Raw genomic sequence first — 20,630 nt, forward strand, 5'->3', positions numbered from 1 at the left:
GTTTAGCCAATGCGATACCTGTAGGCTGCTTTCCTTTCTGTAAGTTATGTACACTCTCACCGGTCCCACTCATTGAAGCAGCAGGGGCTGGCGGCGCATTTGGGTTATAACCTATTAAAAGCATGCAGTAAGCTTCTGACAACGCCATCCCACACGCGCTGTGAAATGGATAGGTGAAGGTGCTTATCACAAAAGGGTTGGCGGCAATAGTTGCAACAATCTGCAACATGCAACAATCTGCACCTCGACCATGCCCGTGATTTTCTAGCAATGACTATGATATTCCTTGCCACGCATTTTGCGCTTCATCAGTAGTCAGGGCAACACTATGCACAAGTTATCAACAGGATCAGTTGGCCACGAACAGTGGATGTTAAGAGTGCGATAAAGCGGAAGGTGTTGCTACAAAATAGCGGTCTGTATATCGGTCATTGTATCTCAATCATGCTGCCACTACAGATAGATGAAAGTGCAGTCAACACATCTGCCCAATTCTCATTGGTGACTACTAGATCGAATAGGCTTCACTGGTTTCGGTAAAGCGGAGCACCGGCGACATGGCCGACGCTGAAGTGGGTGACATCTCAAAAGAAAAATATCCCTATATCTGCTTGACTCGGTAGCCACACAGGTCGCACAGTTGGAGTCCAGATCATAGTACAATGCGCTGTAAGGTGTCTGAAATTTCGGTCGTCCTTATACATTAAGTCTACAGGGCTAATGGAAGTGCCATGAGGCTGTCTGAATTATCAGTGTCCAAATAACCGGTTGTTGACTGTATACAGATCTTGCTCACAAGATTGTGGTTGCTCAGCATCTGGGTCCTCTATGACGCACCGCGCTTTATTGTTGCTGGGACTTGGAGAATACTGATGCTCCTGGTTCAGCCAATGAATAATGAATAACTGGAAAAATCATCAATATGCTTATAATGTCCTAAGTGGCCTCCAGTATCAAGACATATCAGCGCCTTGCCAATTTTTCAGCCAACATCTGATAGAGTGGTAAGATGAGGAAACAAATACTGAGCTTTAAGGTTTGCCTGTTTGAACATACGCATTTGCGAGGCAGCTGCATGGCACTATCTAGGGCAGGCATGTACCCAGGAATTCTTTCGCAGGGGCCCACTCAAGGTAACTTTTCTGTGCAATAGAGGAGAAGGGGTACCTTTACTAGTACAATTGTGAATAATGCCCACCGTTCGCCATAAAGATGTGTAAACCCGCAAAAGAGAAATGAAATAAGGTGTATCTCACAGGTACGTCTGTGAGATACACCTCTCCTTTTCTTGACAAACAAGGAACCACATCAAATGGATTCACACAGGAAATATGAGCAGGAAGAACACTGCCAAGGGCAAGTACACAAGCGAAAGTGTAAAATAAGGATTTCTAGTAGCGTTTTTTTAATTATCTCCGGAAAATTTTGTGCATATCGCTGGATATATTTGTGGAAATCTCCGGATATATTTGTGGAACAATCACCGTTCATTCGGATCCCTCATTTACTGCTCTATCAAGTTAAGTGGCAAAACTGACTTATGCTGTTATTTGGGAAGTTGCGTAACGGTGCGTGGCCACCAGTCCTGTACAACTCTGTAGAGCGCAGAACGCTGCGGTTCTAGACGTACTGCGCCCGCCGCGGAAGGTTAGAAAAACACCCACATAAGCATAGCAGAAAAGTGCCTACGTCAGGCTAGACTGATAATGATAGAAGTGTCATTCAAAACACACAGAATCATTCTCCACTTCCGACGGCATTTTTTCTACTTCCTTTTTACATAAGAAGATGTTGATCCATAAATATTTTCACAAAGAACGGTTCAATTTGTTAATTTTTGCTTTTTCTTCCTGTCTGGCTGTTGCCTCGGCTATCTCCCTTAGTAGATCGTTTAATTTCTCAACACTTTGCGACTTTTATTTCCAGTTGCCAATCTTGCATGAAAAGTGCCGTAAAATCAGGGAAAAATCAGACGAGGTAACGGGTGACATTCATATTGCTCATGGGTTTAACGGTTATTGCAGGGCTGGATGATGGACGCTGTTTCGCTTCATTTTATTTTCCACCTTATCTAACCCATATCACGTGTATAGGGTTCCGAGGATCTGCCAACATCGCGGCGAGCCGTCATTCGAGGAAATAATGAAGCAAAAGGAAAAGTTAAATGCAACTGGCATTTTCTCAGGCCACAACTCGTTTCACAAGCATACAGACCAGCTGACTACGAACTGAATCCCTTTCTTGGTCCATGGATCAGTCTAAACAAAGAAGACTGAACTAACAAAGCAACAATGACACGCATGTCTGTTGCAACAGATGCTGACAACAGAACGCATATCTCAAGTCAATCGCGCGGGCACCAAATCGATGAGAAAACTGGCCTTCACACCCCAGGAGATGCCGATAACTACTGCCACCCAAAACAAGTGGAAAAGGCAGCAAAATGTTGACCACCTGATAGCTGTAAAGAATCAAGATTGATTTGGCAGCGCTTTAGCAATGTGCGCGAGGAGTGGTGGTGTGGGCTGAGGGGGGGTGGGGGGGGACACCCCCTGGCCTCTTCCTGGATATGTGCCTGATCTAGGGGTGTTCTGCTGTAGTTTTTGCCAAATGCAGGTTCTCAACACTGCAGTGTTTGTTACAGCATGTCTTGTCAATAATGTAACTGGTTGTGATGTGTCAAGTGCGCAAGTGCCGTGATCAGAGTGGGTTAGCCATGTGAAGACAATGATGGGACGCAGCAGTGGTTGCACGAACACACCGAAGACATAATTCGAAGACGACAACAAAGGTGACACGAGGCGTGAATTCAAAACATGAAGCGTTTAGCCAATCAGTGGCCTACACAGCAGTGCTGAAGGAGAAAAGAAGAAAAAGGAATCCTGGGAGACGGAGAACAACAAGCCAGTGGGGAGCAAGGAGTTTGCCAATGCTCAGGGCACAGGAGGGAAGTCATCGGGTGTCAGGCCCGTGCTTCCTGCCTCCTACAGGACCAGGGCGACCTTCCAACCTTCGAGGTCCATGGTCACCACATTCTCCTGATTGCATGCAGGAAAGTGCTGATGGACGTGGGAGAAATGAAGCCCATGCACAGGGAGCAGAGGTGAAACGACAGGACTTGGGAGTCCAGTCTCGAGACCTCTACCGTGCCAAGGCTACCAGCCCATGTTCCCAACATCACAACTGAACTTCCTCCAGCATCAATGGATCCCTGGTGCTCGCCTGGGGGTGACCAGAATTTTTTTTCAACAGTTTCTAGCTTCGCCACCACTACTCCGCTCTGAGTATTGCCTCCATCACCACCTGTAGTTTATCTCGCAGCTCTAGTGCAGACCCTGAAACTGTAGGCCCTACAGACTCATCTTTTCCTAGTAAACTACTTTTTTTGTGCGTTTGACCAGTTTGTAGGTTGTGTTTTTTTTTTTTCTTGTTGTATTTTCTTCAATGAGTGGCTTGTGTGGTAACAAACGACTTCGTCACTTCATGCACCGAGTCGGTGCCTTAGCAGCGATTAATTCACTCAAAGAACCTCATCACACTGGAACATGTAATTGGTTGCTGAAAAATGTAATTGAATTACTGCGAGCATTACCAAGTAAACAGAGTAATTGTTAAATTACAAATTTACCACAAGATGTAATTGATTACAAATAATTACATGGAATTTGATATGTGCTAGTCTGATTTTCTGTTACTGGAAAAAGAAACCAAATGCTTGCCAGTAGTTTTCACGTCACATGGGCAAGCAATTAAGTACTGCAAGAAAGCTGCCATAGCGGGCGGCTACTGCTCTCAATTACATGCTTCCTGAACTTTTTGTTGTCCACATGGGATCAAAAAATAATGATGCCATCACAGTTTAGCAATGTACTGAACATTGCTGCCAAAATATAATGTTTTCCAGGAACTTTTTAGCTTGTAAAAGAAGAGTGACATTGTAGTGGGTCATTTTTTTCTGTTTTTGACCACAAAAATTGGTTCCGTGAAATCGTACTGAACGGGATCATATCAATAAGGTTCTACTGTATTTTATTGGAAGCTTTAGCTCTAGCTTATACAGCCTTTTCCTTAGATAGAGGACAGTTGCAAGGCCACTCTTTGATGTGGCACACCTTGCTACAAGTAGAGTTTGGTGAGACAGCTACTCTCAAAATTGTGGATGAGCTGAAGCGTCTTCCATGAGGGTGCATACTAATTCACTTGCTTCCTTTCCACATGCTGTCTGTCAACAGGTAACCTTTTGGGTATGAACAAGAAAAGTCCTAACACATTTTCAAGGTCTAAATACTAATGGACATTTGAGATGCTGTTTCATACATGTAGATGTCAATTATGTTTAGGTACTGTGTTTTTGCAGAGTTTAGCCCATGGTGTAAGAAGAACAGGTGCTAGAGGTGCTGAACGTGCAACTAGAGGGCTCTGGCCTACTTGAAGCCCTTGGGTTCAGCGAGGGCAGGGGGAAAGTAAACATGTCCGCAGTAGAGATTAGTAAGCGTCAATTGGAAGATTGGTGGAAGAAAAGTAGGGAAACGACAAACAACGGAGGCATACAAAAGCAAAGTTCACAATTGGGGTTCAGAAAGTTTTATGGGAATTCATTGTGGGTTTTTGTTTTCTTTCCTTTTTTTTTGTCTTCAACATAAGTAGAACATTAGACAATGTAATAATAGCAGCTTGGTGGCGCAACCCACCACCCTGTTCCAAAGGGGACGTTCACAGCATCCATCCATCCATCCTGGTGCGCCGGGGTCCAGACATTCCCTGGCCACCATGCTGGGAGCATACTTTGCAGCTGTGTTTTTTACCATGCCCAATACAGTATTTAGCAACAAACACTAAGCCACTGTCTTTATGTTACAAAATCTTAAAATGTGATTTATAATTGCTGAGGCGCTTTGGTATCTTTTCCAAACAAAAGCGTATAGTATTTCTCTCAGTGTAGCAGTCACAGTTAGTCTGTTGCTGAATCCAATGCAAATCTAGCTTACTTTCGTTACTTCTTCAACAAACCGTCGCTACTATGTCACAATACACAGCTATCCCGCTCTCATTTCATACAAAGCCGGGTTCTGAAGAGTGCTGCATACGATTAGTTTCTGAATAAATAGAAGTTCCTTCACCTAATAAAGTAAGTAAACATTCGTATATTTCACTCTTTATACTAAAAAAAAAAAATTATCCATAGCTTGCATCGCATACAGATTCTATGCAGAAGTTCCAAATTCTAGAAGCCACAAATTGAAAGACAGCTAATTCCTTACAAACCATGATGCCATGGAATCCGTGGTATCAACGTGCATACTCTTGGATGAATTATTCTGAACATTGAAAAAATAAATCCAGGGTTTTTGGCTGCCAACACCACACTCTGATTAATATGTACACCGTAGACGGTGACTCCAGTATTATTTATGCCCACCTGGGCTTCTTTGATGTGCAGCTTAGCTTAGCCATATTTCTCAGATTTGCTCTTCCGGATGTGCTGGCGATAACAAATTTATTGTGCACTGCTTCATTATGGGAAAACAGCACAAAAAAAGCTGGGCAAGGAAGACAAACAGGACAGCTCCTGTCCTGTCCGTCTTTCTTGTCTTCATTTTTTCACGTTGTTTCTCCGTAGTGAAGCCTTACCAACAAGCTCAAGTTCACACCCTTTTATTATTTATTGTGCACTGCTGCCCACGAACATGTGACGTCCACCAGGTCAAAGTGCTCATCGCACCCTTACTCTCCTGGTCGCAGGACTTCGTCTCCACGTTCGAGAGCATCCTATGAACCATGCAGTCGGCTCATTCCCCTGAACATGGAAACTCCATCTTTGCACATGCAAGACCTGCTGTTGCAGTTTGGTGCGAATCACTTCTTGCCTACAATTCGTCCCCATCAAGTAACGTCGCAGCTAGAGATGCAGACCTTCCTTCCCTCTCTTGCGATTCAGACTGTTCGGCTGAATTTTTAGCGCTTTTCCAGAACGACGATAATTGCTCAATTTTGAAGCGAACATTGCTAAACTAATAGCTTACTGTCTGCCTGCGGCACTTGTTGGTGGTCGCTTCCAAGGATCGACAAACGCCATCTGGGCGTCTGCTACAGTAAGCGGCACGACTGAACTGTCAGAGTCATTATCATCTGTTACGGTGCCTGAGGGATTCGAATGATTACAGTGAAGAGCAGGAACAGTGAAAAAATTAGTTTTAATTTCTTTCAACGCACTTTGCATACAGTTACAATCGCTTAGATGTTCAAATTTCACGCTTGTTCAGCCTCTTAGCGTGTGCTGCCATGCAGAGGTGCAGACGTGAAACACCACCAATAGCGAGACGTGTTTCTCACCAGCAGCCCCCACGTCATCAGAGCATGTTTTCTTCTTACACCGTGGTCTAGCCTATTTGGTACTCTGTAGAGATAAATCCTAATTCACAGCACCTAGCAATTATCTTGTCAGATGGAGAGCACATTCAGAATACAGAACAGTCAGAAAAACAATTGCTTGCGACTCTGATAAGCTTTATGACTACATGTATACATCATACATTCAGAGGAGTGGCATAGCAGATACGAATCCCTGGACTGCGCTGCCAAATGTTCGCACTGCCATAACACATCACTAAGGGTATGCAAATATCTCAAAATTTTCGATACAAAATGAATGCTCTCATTTCAAATTGAAGTACCTATTCAATTGATAATTTAGCACTCAGGTTCTTCTAAAATTATTTCATTATAACAGAGTACTATACAACTCAGAGCACTTTTAATGCTTATTGTGCAGGATTGGCTGTAACAGTCTTTTGTGACTCCCATTTACCCTCCCATAGAACTCCATGTATACACATAACACTTACAGTGCAGCAGCACGAGACAAAATAACAGTTATAATGCAGCTGCTGGAAAATCCCGCAGACAAGCAAGGCAGCGAACGCACTCCTCAATGTGGTGCACTGGCCAAGGGGAGAGCGAGGAGGGAAATGATGAGGAAGAGGCATGGAGCAAACAAACAAGGAACAGGAAAAGAAAAATGCCACAGTAGCAGAGGCGGCAGCACATTGTATGTATGTGCTCTACGGTACTTCGCGTGGGCTGTCTAGGCAGCCTAAGCTACCTAGGCGATGGAGAGGCTATTGCCTGGACACCTGGCCCCTTGTCAGCGGTGCATGCTCCCCACTAAATGCGTGCGCATTGTCGTACTTTAGCTTTTCAGCAGTGCTGTGCAGTATAAAAGATACATATACCTTAGATACTATCTTAGATGCTCTTTGGGAATCTTGTAGATGTATCATGAAACGTCTGGCAAGATGTGTATCAGTATTTGTATTTCCAATACATGAATGAATGTGTCGTGTATCTTAAGAAACAAGATACCGCTATTGCAACATCATCATGCAAAACAATTTAGCATTGGCTGAGCTCCGTTTCTCAGGCTGATACTGCTGCCACTAAGCCACCTGAATAAAATTAAAGTAGGCAACATTTTTTTGTCTTTCTGCCAGAACCCTCCAGTGAGAGCTGGCAATGACGTCTGCGCGTCCCTATGGTGAAGCAGAGTCATGTGGTGGTGCACGGGCTGTCTCGACAAAAACAAGCACGCAGTTGGCCTTTTTGCTTTTTTGATTTTTTGTTTGTATGGACAAGGTAGAACTCCACAGCAGTATTTGCACCATCCTGCAGAGGCATCTTATTGATGTTCCTGAAAATAGATGGTGACCCACTAGCTGGTTGCCAAGCAGAGCAACAACTCCCATCAATTACAAAAGTGACGAGTAAAAACTGCTGACAGCTCAGTGTATGCAGAGCTTTCATGCTAAGCAGCTAAAGCAACCCCAATAAATTGTTTCAGAATGAAAATATTATACTTTGAGCAAGAAAGACAAAAATTTTGAAAATATTATACTTTGAGCAGGAAAGACAAAAATTTTGAGATACGAACAGACATTTAATTCAAATGAAACAAGGTTGGTCGGAGTCAAGAAATTTTTAAGCAAACATTACTGCGCATACACGTTTGCTGCTACATTATACAGATCTATATTAAGAAATTTTCGAATGTAACAAAGTGTCTTAAGATACAAATGGAAAGTATTGTATCGAATACAATAATTATGGTAGTATCTTGTATTGTATCATGATGTACTATTTTTGTACTGTATTATGATGTATGTATCTTTGTTCAGCCCTGCTTTTCGATTTGTGTGCGGAAAATAAATAGTGTTTTACGACTCTAGCGCCATAGAAAAATAATTTCCAAAATTTTGTTGCATGCTGTGCTTTATTGAAAATAATACTTATTCGAAATTTCACGATGGTCGAGGCCGTGGGTGCACTTCGTGTTCACTTGTTGCAATGCACACCGTCGTGACATGCAGTTATTGCACGAGTGACCTTGACTCCACGACGCTGTTAGTTTTAAGAGCTTCTAGGCTTTATGTCCACATGCGAACTTTCACCATTCCTACCAGTACGCACACATACAAATTTGGTTGGCGTACACAGTTGTTGCCACAGCTGATCACCCACATACTCGTTCAAGTGCACTGCCCCTTCAAGCGTGCTGACCTGTTTTTAGCCCATAAGCACGATCTACATTTATTTGTCTGCAGGTACGAACAATTCAAGGGCGACTTTCTCGCGACAGCATACCGCCCTACACTACCGCCGGCTAGGCCCAGCAGCACTGTCTCGTCAGTAGCTGGCAACTAAAGTTGAGGTTTCATGCCAAGTCAAGTTAATGAAATGCTTCACAATGGCTTTACAGCACATGAAAAGCAGAGGAACCACCTTGACCATGAAATGTTTTCTTTTTGTGCTTCTTAGAAACAAATATTCAGCGTTAACGAACTCTTTAAAAGATCTTGGCGACCTAAGGTTGTCACGAGCAATTGTCACTTTTTGACCAAAATCTGAATGGCTGCTTTCTTACTTCACAGCAAAGATGGCAATAGACATTCTATCATCATCTGTTTTATTGAATTAGATTTTACACATTATTTGCAGTCATATTTGTGTGTTCTAAATATGTTATTTAAGCATATCATGTGAAAGAAATGAGTCATTATAGTAGTTGTTTTTTTTAAAGGAGCTCTTAAGGGGTTAAAGGACTTCACTATTCAAACATTTGTACTCATCAGCGAAGTAAAAATGCGCGGCGCAACTGTGAGATGAACTAAGATAAACAAAGCACAAAACAACATGCAAGAATAGATACAGGAGAATTAGAGTGATGGTCAAAGCAACTGTTAGTAAGTGCTGCCTTGCTTTTACGCAGCTGAGTGCTTTAGTGCGAACGTTTAGAGGTAAGTTTGAAACCAGGCGACAATACGGTCAAACCAGTTAAAGTACATCTTCGACAAATAGTATACTATAAGCATAGGCAAACTTGTACCAGTCAAACAGCTGCCAGAAGTTCTTATTTATCACTAATTAAACTCAAACAAGAGTAAAAGCTCACAACTGAATAGAAACAATAGGAGAATTTCAGTAATCCAAGAATTACAGCACAATATACCAGCTTACACACAACTTACAGAAGAGTTACACAAGAGTATGAATGAATGAATGTTTCCATTTCTCCTAAAGATAAACGAGTTTTAGAAAGTAAAAGCTGCACGTTCCAGCCTGGCAGAGCTCTGGCCTCAAACTCTGATGGCGAGCGCGAACAATCTTGCACCCACAAGCAAGCACAACACATGATTGTAAATATGAGACCAATATTGCACGCATAAACGAAACCATTTACTCTAGAAAATACAACATATCAATTTGCACCTAAATACCATGCAACAAAAAATGATTCTCACAGGTTCCGGAGGTTGACCCCAGCCTTCCTCAGGCTCATCAATTTCAGGTGATATGGGCAGGTACAGCAGTGCGCGTGGATCTTCGCCTTCTTCATCACTAAAGGATGACAACACCACAAGAGACATTCAGAGTAGTACTGCCAAAGCAGTCAAGTGCCATAACAAAAAGGTTAATGGGAACAGTAATACCAAATTCTAAAGGTGCGGCAATACTAGTAATTTTCGAGACCAAATCGAATACGAACAGACTCTTACAGTGCCAGAAGCCAGCAGTCTATTCGTGTAATCAAATTGAACAAATCTGTTTAGCCCTACCGTGTCACGAATTACAACAAGAAAGGTGTAGTATAGTTGCCTGAAAAACATGGCGACCAATATGGATAGAAATACCGTGAACGGTTAGGGCCTATAACAGACCCAGAACAGCGAAAACGAAGCTACCTTTATGGTTTATGACAATGCAACAGAACAGGAAGAACGTGCATATGAGTTGTCAGGCATTATAAAAGGGAAATCTGGTCTATTTATTCTTATCCTGCAGACAAAAAAAAAAGTAGAAGTTGCGACATTTGGCCGTCCCAACTGGGTCAAGTCAGCATGTTTACTCGAAAGTCGGGACTGTCCCACTGAATTCGGGACAGTTAGCAACCCTAATCCAATATAGTCGAGCAGTAACATTTCCTGCACCCACGGCCTACAACTATCTGCAACATCGCCACAATGTGCACTAGGGTAAGAAATTTATTTCCAAGCAGACACACCGAAGTAGACAGGCAAGGCAAACACCAAAGTGCTAACCTGTGTGTTACCTTCAAACAGTTCATTAGTGTATGCTTTTGTTTCCCATGCTTGTGCTCCAAAGCAAATGCTGCATCTTTAAAAATGTGTTCAAAGCCATTACATTAAGTGTCCCACATACAGTAAAACACTGCATATGCAGTCAAACCACATTATTTTAGATTTCATAATACAGAAAAGAATGTCTGAATTAGCATAATGTCAGATTACCAAGGAGACAAAAAGCATCTCATAATATTTTACTGCACAAATCAACGATCATCTGGGGTTTTACATGCCAAAACCACGATTTGATTATGGGGCACGCTATAGAGAGGGACTTCAGATAATTTTGACCACCAGGGGATCTTAATGAGCCCCTACCAGGGGATCTTTAACATGCTCCCAATGTGCGGGACAAGGGCATTATTTTTGCATATCGGCCACATCGAAATGCAGCCGCGGCAGCCTGGATTTGATCCTCCAACCTTGTGCTCAGCAATGCAACACCCTAGGTGCTAAGCCACCGCAGCAGGTTTACTGCACAACAGCCCTCTTGTTTTGCTAAAGCATACATTGTATTGATTTTTTATTTTGTGCACAACACCTATGCAGAGACAATTTTTTTTTTCTCACCTTGCACATGATGCAGCATAAGCAAGCTATAAGGAGAAGCCCGAAAAATTGCCTCGAAAACTGAAGAAAATTTAAGTCTTCCACAGAGTGTGGCCTGACAGCCTCATCACACGCCTCTTTATCTGAGGCATGCAAAACATGTGGACTCCGGGGCATGAGTCCTTACGTGGCAAAATCAGCAGGCACACTCCGACGCCCGAGTGCATGCACACCGGGAGCCGCGCGAGGATCATGCCGAGCAGTTCCACCCTGAGCCCATACCATTGACCTACACGGACATCCTGCAACACTATTGCCTTTCCCGAAGAACACTACCGCCGCCTCATAATTCTCTGATGTGAGAGGAAGCCGTAATATGGCGAAAACTCCAAATAAACACATATCCACATTTCAGTCTCTACCATGTCACACACCCTGTGCTGTACTCTTATAAATGTCCACACTGCGATCAATGCACAACGCTTTACCACATGATATGGGCTTGCACAAGCACACCACAGCTACTTCTTAGCTACTTAAGGGTGGCAAGCCAGGCACGGTCTGGGATGGTTCTGTGATACAGTCAAAACCATTTATAATGATACCGGTCTTAACGATATATCGGTTATAACAATGAGAAGCTGCTGCACCGTCAACTTTTGTATGTTTTTTAGGGTGAAACAACCCGCTAACTACAATCCTACCATGCTGCATTATCGGTTATAATGAAGTCTGGCTGCTGGGTGTCTGTGCCGAAAGGTAATGAAATGCGAAATCCTTGAAAAGAAAAAGGAAAAAGAAATTTGAGCCGCTGTATGTTCGCCCGCCTCTGCAATGGCCGCCATGCACTCATTTTCTACTATTCTCTGTGCCGCCAGCCTCGTGTGCCTCTCTCCCGTCGCCCTTCCACCCCTCTGAACACGAATGGGCAGTGCCCATAGCTCTAAGCCGCGTCACCTTCCAAAAAACTAATGGACCGTGCCAACTGCGCTGCTCCCAGATTGCGCGGGGCCCCCTCATTCTGCACAATAGTGATAATCTTTATTGGATGCGTCAAAGTCGTTCCTGGTCACGTGGTTTCTCAGCCTTGTTTGACTCGCTGCTGAAATGGCAGATGGGTGATCTGCCTGCTGATCATTGGCAATGCAGGACGTTGCCAGTGAAAAGAAAGTGCACTCCTATAGATTTGGAAATGAAGTGCAGTATCGTGAAAGACTACAAAGATGGTTTAAGGGGGGACGCGGGTCTTGAAACGGCAAAAAATCACAAAAAAGTCGATTTTCGGAAAAGTGCATTTTCGCTACGTTTATACATTCAAGAATCCCTCTGCGAAATCTAGAAGCTAAATTTAATCGGAAAATAATAAAAAATCGCGCTTAAAAGGGCCAGGGTGAACGCGAAATCAGCAAAATTTGGTCAAAAATGTTCAAACTTCGCGCCGTCACCATTTGCGAACGCGGTGGCCGATGGCCGCCATCTTGCGCTTGTTTTGAAGCTGTTTTCTTTGTGCGCATTTTGCACCAGTTCAAAATGGCGTCGGTGAAGGGAAACCGACGCTATCGCGTCATTTCTGGAGGATGCGTCCGTGCCGCCGATTGGCCAAAGCGCGCACACCCCCCGCGCGCCTCGCTCCTATTGGTCCGGTGCTCGTCGGCGCGCGCTCGACCGCTCACGCGGCTCGCTACGTTTGTTTATCTCTGGTTTCATCGGGCCGCTGTCTACGTTTGTTCAGCCGCTTGCTTCGCGACGTTTGATAAGATGCTCATTTCGCTGCCCGAATGGCTGGAAAAGATTGTCGTCTCAAGGCTACTACGCGTGAAGCGGCTGTGGAATGCGCGACGGAAGGCGGCTAGGCCTGTCATACTCGCGGAGTTGCCGGTTGCTGGTCTGCCTGGACATTCTACCGGATCGAGTTCCGAGCTGCAAACTGGCACGTCTTGCGTCAACACTTGGTCCGCCCACGCCACGCGTGTTGGCACAGATCGTGCAGGCACCGTTTCCTTCACGACTGAAGAAAGTAGCGAGCGCGCAGCGAGCGCCGGAAAACGTCCGGAGCGCCGGACCTTCGAAGTGCGAACTCCAACAAGAAGCGAGAAGCCTCTTTGAGCGCAAGGAAGCTGGCCAAAAAGCGGCAAAAAGATAGGATGTATCCAGATTATGCCCCTGGTGAATTTCCTTGAGATTTTATTGGTATGTTCTCAATAAAGATGTTGCAGAATGTTTTTCCTTGATTTCTCAAAACAACAATACCGACAGACTTCCAATTTTGGAGGTAAAATAGCTTCTGTCCTATTTCAGCTATCAACATAACTTTTTTTTTTGCCAGAAAGATAAATGTATGCAGTAAGCAATATGCACCTTTTCAAAGCAGCACTCTTCTCAAAAAGTTTTTGAAATGGGTCACATGCTTGACATGTCAAGATGGCATTTTTTTCTCACAACTTTGATGAACTCTAACTCTTGCTCAGATTAGCCTAGAACATTGAATAATACCTTATGGCACTCCCTGAACATCCTAGATAGTCTTTATACTCAATTTACTGTGTTAGGGTTTTCTGTTTAGATGCTAATTTTCCTCCGAACAAAGGACTCGGCTTATACAATGTATTTAGAGTATATCAGAAACTACTTATCCTGTGGCAAAATTAATTATATTTTTAGAATCTGCATATTAAAATACACAAAGTGTGAAAATTTCGTTCAGATCTGTCCACAAATAAAAAAGTTGTATTTCAAGTGTAGCCTCCCCCCTTAAAAAGGATATGTGTGACTCGGTGAAGAAATACGGACTTGACAGGGGAGCTGCACGAAAAGAGAAAGGACAAGAAGGGAAACACACACCAGCGCTGGTGTGTGTGTTCCCCTCCTTGTCCTCTCTCTTTTTGTGCAGCTCCCCTGTCATGTATGTACTGTCTAGCCCAAGCCGAGATGGTGTTGCAAGTACTGACTATCAACCGACAGTGTCGACAATCATCCACTCGGCAGAGAGTTTCAACAAAGAAAGCTACTCAATATAGAGTGGGAGAAAACACGTTCGTCAAGGTACCTATAAGGAGGTGGAAGAGGCCCTCTACGAGTCATTTCATGGTGCCTGAACTTTCGTCGGCAGCTGACGAGGATGCTTCAGGACTCGAAGAGTTCCTACGTGTGTACGACACATTATAAACATCAGAACTTCTAACCGATGGGGAAGGGAAGCGAAACAGGGGGCGGCAGAAAGTTAGGTGGGCGGATAATAATGTTTGGGGTTTTACGTGCCAAAACCACTTTCTGATTATGAGGCACGCCGTAGTGGAGGACTCCGGAAATTTTGACCACCTGGGGTTCTTTAACGTGCGCCTAAATCTAAGCACACTGGTGTTTTCGCATTTCGCCCCCATCGAAATGCGGCCGCCATGGCCGGGATTCGATCCCGCGACCTCGTGCTCAGCAGCCCAACACCATAGCCACTGAGCAACCACGGCGGGTTTAGGTGGGCGGATGAGATTAAGAAGTTTGCAGGGACGGCATGGCCACAATTAGTACATGACCGGGGTTGTTGGAGAAGTATGGGAGAGGCCTTTGCCCTGCAGTGGGCGTAACCAGGCTGATGATGATGATGATGATCATCATCATCATCATCGCGAATGTGCTCGCTTGAATCGGATAGCGACGACAGCAGCGATGATGCGGTAGGGCAGGCTGCCTCAACTATGTCCTCGCAGGAGGCCCTGCAGATGATTTAGTCCTTCTGGGGCTTAATTTTCACATCGGACTTTCCATTGCACTAGATGGAGCACCTGGAGGCCTTGGAGAAGGATGTCGGCAAGCTTCACGTAAAACAAGCAAGGCTGATGGACATGGGGTTTTCTCGTGCAAGCCAGTGAGAAGTACTATGTGGGGAGATGCTTGTCGCGATCACGCCCCAGCATTTCTTTTAGATTTCTCAAGCTGACAGGCTGCCGCAGCAATCTTCTTGCATTTTATAACAACGCCCCTTTTTGGGCCACAAAAGTGATGCCTTGGCGGAGCTCGCATGTCACTTGCTGCCTGTGAGCCCTCTTTGCAGTTGTTGTAGCAGTGCCATTCTTGAACGCCGACGGCCGTGGCTTGTTACACATGATCAGGGCACTCAGGAAGCAGAGTCAAACAGTAAAACAAGTGAACACAACCAGCAGAGCCGCCGGATGGGGGAAGGTGGTAGGGAGGGGCACTGGCCTCCCCACCATTATAGTCTTCTCACAACAGCTCTGCCAGTCCCCTATTATGATTTTTTCGTGCAACCAGGTTAGCACAATTACAGTTTATAACAATGGAATTTTCGTGGTACTTGAATATTGCTATTAGTGGGTTTGACTGTATAACCTGACGGAATGTATCCTTTGGAATGGTTTAGGCTGTTATTTTTCTTGGTTGGTCTCGGCTGTAAGAATTTTAGTTTCTTCGAATGGTCTGTGTCTTCTGACTGTTCGGCTAGAAGGGAAGAGGGCAGCGTCTGGAAAGCATTCTGTCATCATTCTTGCGTTGCTAAGGTGGGGGAGGGTGTGTGTGGAAGAGGGCTCAATTATTGCTTACGTTTTTCTTTTTGCTTCAAACGTCCCCCCTTGCAATAATGCCCTTGTGGCGCTGCAGGTACTTGTAAAAATAAATAATCAAGGAAACAATAAACAAATGCTTACTACGTCACTACTTTTATTTACTGAATGAATTGGCAAATCATGTTTCTATATCGCGCAAAAGCTGCAATTCTCATCATCTCATGACTGATTAGCATTCACAGAAGTGAAGGCATTGCAACTCCCTTTGCAGAGCGATTGCGGTACGTGTCTTCCTCCGAGACATGCTTTTCACTAACGCGTGCATATCCCAATTATTTTGTCACTGCTAAGTTGGTTGCCAATAGATCGTCGGTCCATAGCGATGTAGCTGGCGCTCATCATCCTCGACAGCTTCCTCCATGTTTGCGACACTGCGCAAGCAGCCATTGCACTGAGTCGAAATGGCACTAGTGTTTGCTGCAGTTGCTGCGGACGAAACTGCGGCCGCTACCGACGCAATGGTGGTCAGCGACCAAACAGTTCTGCAGTCACACAGCCAACACGGGCACCAAGTTCAAACGAAGCTACTATTTGGCATAACCACTGTGGACGAAACTGCAGTCACCATTGATGCGATCGTGGAGTTACGAAGCTACGACTATGCAGTTATGAAGCCACACGGGCAATGCAGCATTATGCACTGTGGTAAATGCAAGAATAAAGGCTATAAAGCAACAAATAGGCACGAAGCATTCCTGCATTACTGTCATTCACGTACGAGTTCCGCTGATGACTACGATGATGCAAACTCCGCCACTTCATTCCGTTTGGATGCTAGCACTGTCTTTTGCTATATTGAGTGACACACTTGCAGCGCTCCATGCTTGCCAAGCCTGGAGAGATGTTCAAATTGACCTGTGTGCGGCCAAATATGTCCAAATTAGAGTTCTATTCCACTAAGTTATGCACACGCCTGCCAGGACCAGAGCACGAGTCCAAATGATAAGATTTGAAGAATTAATGAGGTTTTATTGTAGCTACAGTACTTGCCCGCACCTGAGCGTCAAAAGAGGCTGGTGGTTCATGTAGAATAAGTTGAGACCAAAGCTGAATGTGTATTCTATGCGGTGATGAAAATTTTAAAGGAAAATGTAGTCGTCTAAATTCTTTTTCTTTGAGCACCTCCACACACTTACAGCTTTCATTTCGGGGGCTAAAAATAAAACAGCCCTAGCAAACAATCACAGTGCTGAAGAAGTGTCCATGTTCAACCGCTGAATTATGACAACCTTGCTTCTCTTCAACCGCTAAAAAAAAAAAATTAGTGAGAGCACTTTCAGGGCTCTGAAGAGTACTCCTGTTCACTGAATAAATGCAAGCATTCACCATTCTTTGCACTACTGCTGTGCATGTGGACAAGTCAAACACTGCTTCCCTGCTTACCTGCTGCAAAATGCAACAATGGGTTCAACTGTCTCGACGTCCACTTCTCCATCCTCCTCTTCTTTCTCTGTGTGCTGCGGAGGGCTTGCATCTTCATCCTCCAGATCAAATTCGCTTTCACGTTCTTCATACTCCACATTCTCGTCCAGTTCCTTGAAGTCAGGAGCAAATGCACTCCAGTTCTCCTGTTTGTTTGAAAGAACAAAAATGTTAAGTTCTGCTATTTTACATGCCAAAACCACGATCTGGTTATCAGGCCTACCCTAGTGGGGGAATTTGTATTAATTTTGATCATCTGGAATTCTTTAATGTGCACCTAATCTAGGTACACAAGAGATTTTACATTTCACCCCCATCGAAATGTGGCTGCCATGGCTGGAATCAAACCTGCAACTTTGAGCCAAGCAGCATGACGCCAAAGCCAGTAAGCCACCACAGCGGGTTTACTTGAAATAAAATGAATGCAAGTGAGATAAAATAGGTAAGACGTCCTCAATGAGAAAAAAATTAAGCACAAGTGGCTGATTTCATGACCAAGCTGAAACTAGATGTATTTTTAACATTACCAATTAAATATCAGCAGTACTAACCACTTGCGGCTGGGCCCAAATAGACACCACTCCACTGGATATGGATGCTATGATGGGACGTACAGGATGCCACTGCACAAAGTAAAAAGTGGGAGGCACATAAAAATTGATGCTCCCTTCGCAGTGTGAGCATAAATTCTGCAGGATGTTATTACAATGTAGTTATAAGGACAGAGCAAGCCTGAGTGTGACACAGCTTAATTGCATTAAAGAATACGTATGGAAGGTAGGTAAGCATAATGATGCCCTTTTTGATCCTTCACTGAGGAGTTCAACTTTAGCTGACAACAAAGGCTCAAAGGATTTGGAGGAAATATTTTGCTGGGTAGCTCATTTACAGTATCCGTGATTGCCTGCATAAAGCTACCTGTCATAAAGTGTTTACATGTGATCATTACAAACATGCCAACTTATTACAAATAATAATAATAACAATAATTTAAAAAAAACCACCAACCTCAACTTGCCACAAGATTTCAGGGAACACAAGTTTGCTTGGCATACCTGAAGCTATGTTGTCTCGTAAACACCACTGGAAGATATCTAAGCAAGCTAAAGCTCTAGTCTGTACACAGTGAAGCTTTCAACGCCAATGCGTCAGCACTGGCCGCCATTTCACCAAAGGCCAATGAACCTTAGCATAAGCAGGTGTGACAAGGTGTTATTTATGATTGCCGAGAACAAGACAAATTATGGAACAGCTATTCAATACCAGACAGTACATTTAATGAATGAATTGAAATATAACTGATTTTAGCGTTAGACCAAAAGTTTTAACAATAAATGTAAAGAAATTTTGTTGGAGAAACAACCTACTTATCAACGCCAAACAATAATGCTTAGAATTTATACTTAAATGATACTATGTTGTGTCATACATAGGGGACGAGTGCATGTTGTTTATTATCATTTATTTTTTTCCTTTTTTACTACTGTACGAGAATGTCTTGTTAGAGATGTGTATCTGTTGCAAACTACGGGTGCAGTAGCATTTGTCAAGTGCATAAAACACTTTTTGCTTCTGTCCCTTTTCTTATTTATGTATACAAGAAATAAATAAAGATGCTACACTACTACATACTACAAAGTAACAATGTAGTAGTTGAGAGCATGGATGTAAGTTTTACAATTTCAAGCCCCTGTAGTTAATGTCACTATACCTTTTCGAAAGACTACTGCAGGAGTAACTTCTTTCGGCATTCTTTAGTATTGCAACCAAAGAACAACATTCTCTTTAAATCCAATTTAAGGACATTTCGATAACTCTTTGGTTCCAATCAGTCATAATTGCAAGAAAGATATTATCAGTATATCATCAGGCAGTGACAATAACCAGAACCCAATCAGATCCACTGAAAAGTTTTGTTTCCATTTCTGGTGTTCTTGATAAATGTGACATCTGTGCCTCTACCAAAATAAGTATGGCTCTGTTTTGAGCAGGAAAACGACTATATATACGCATCACTGGCAAAAGGCTGATGAGTAACAGCACCTCAGTAAGACAAATGATGAAGTACAAAGATGAAAACTCGGACTGGTGTCCACCTTCAACTGTCTGCTCTCATTCCTCACACCTCGTTTCTTGTGCTGCTCTGTCAGCACTCCGGCCAAAAGTCTTCTCGAAGGACAGGGCTGATGGCTGGTTCCCTGCCAGCCAAGCTACCTGTAACATTCTTTGGCATTTGTGGTAATTCAGTGATTTAATCCCTTAACTGCTGATGAAAAATTAACTCGTTTTGAGATTTCCACAATTTTTGCACATGTGTACATATGTAGTTTGTCGTAATTTTGACAAATAAATAATACACAATGACTTTAGCTAGGTATATTTTTTTTCTACAAGACCAGTAAAGATGCAATAGGCATTATTGGTATCCTATATTTTAGAAAACATTGATGTAAAATATGCAGGTCTAAAGAAATATCCACCTTTAAAAACTGTCTTGAAATATGTAACGGCAGTTATGAGGTTAAACACAATCTCCTCACATATATATCCTAAATATTTTACATTTTATTTGTGCCATTACAGTTGACCCCGGAATATACTGAACTCAAAGGTGATCGTGAAATAGTTTGATACATTGATAATCCAAACATAAAATATGCCCATCTGAAGCTTATCTGAAAACTCTACTCATCATGGACAGTCTCCAGAGATCGTGAAAAGCAGTAATTTACCGATTTGTTTCTCCAAGGCCCCATTGAATGAATAAAAGTTCCCACATTCTTTCTTTTTTTCAGATGAACATCACAAGTCAGTCACATTGCAGAATGTTCTTTGATAAACTGACTGCAACACTAACCTTAAAAGCCTGCGCTGCTCAACCGCAAGACCGCGGTGCATTTCGCGCACATTTATTCAGGATAAGGTACAAATGAATGCAGCATAGAAGCAAACCAGCCTATATGCACCACGCCAATATCAACTAACTTATAATACTGCGAAAGTGCTTGGCTGTGTGTCCATTGCAATATGCTGTTTAATCATACGTCGACAACAAGTCATCCTGGCAGATACTGTTAGATTCAAAAGTATCTTTCAGCCTCCAGAACACTCGAGCCTATTCCCAATTACATGTCCCTGTGAATATAAATAAAACACATTCAGCATGGACTGTAGGCTCACGAATCACGCTGTCTTGCACACCGTTATGTAAGAGTTTCTTCGCAAAGGGCGGATGTGGCGTGTGGCAGTACTATTAAATACAAACTGCAATGTAAAAATCTGTCCAAATGGGCACTGGGATCAGATTCATTTTGGTTGCTCGCGGAACCCAAGAATGCCATTCGCAGACACTACAAGACAAACCCGGCGGTGTGGACATCTCCAGTTTGGCATCCCGTGCCCAGGCCCAATCAGTGAAGAGTGCTGTCCACGTTTTCTTTTCGAA

General features: G+C 43.5%; 1 protein-coding gene across 2 annotated transcripts in view; it reads right to left on the reverse strand.

Moving 5' to 3' along the window:
- Rbbp5 (retinoblastoma binding protein 5) overlaps nt 1-20,630 on the reverse strand; it is a 48,405-nt gene that overhangs the window by 18,821 nt on the left and 8,954 nt on the right. For both annotated transcript variants that reach the window (XM_075692227.1, XM_075692228.1), the window contains exons 10-12: nt 17,737-17,808; nt 17,147-17,331; nt 9,795-9,891 (exon numbers count right to left, since the gene is read on the reverse strand). In XM_075692227.1, coding sequence (XP_075548342.1) covers nt 9,795-9,891; nt 17,147-17,331; nt 17,737-17,808 — 354 coding nt within the window. The remainder of the gene's footprint in view (nt 1-9,794; nt 9,892-17,146; nt 17,332-17,736; nt 17,809-20,630) is intronic.

This window comes from Dermacentor variabilis, chromosome 5, assembly GCF_050947875.1.
Source record: "Dermacentor variabilis isolate Ectoservices chromosome 5, ASM5094787v1, whole genome shotgun sequence".
In the NCBI taxonomy this organism is placed as follows: Eukaryota; Metazoa; Arthropoda; class Arachnida; order Ixodida; family Ixodidae; genus Dermacentor; species Dermacentor variabilis.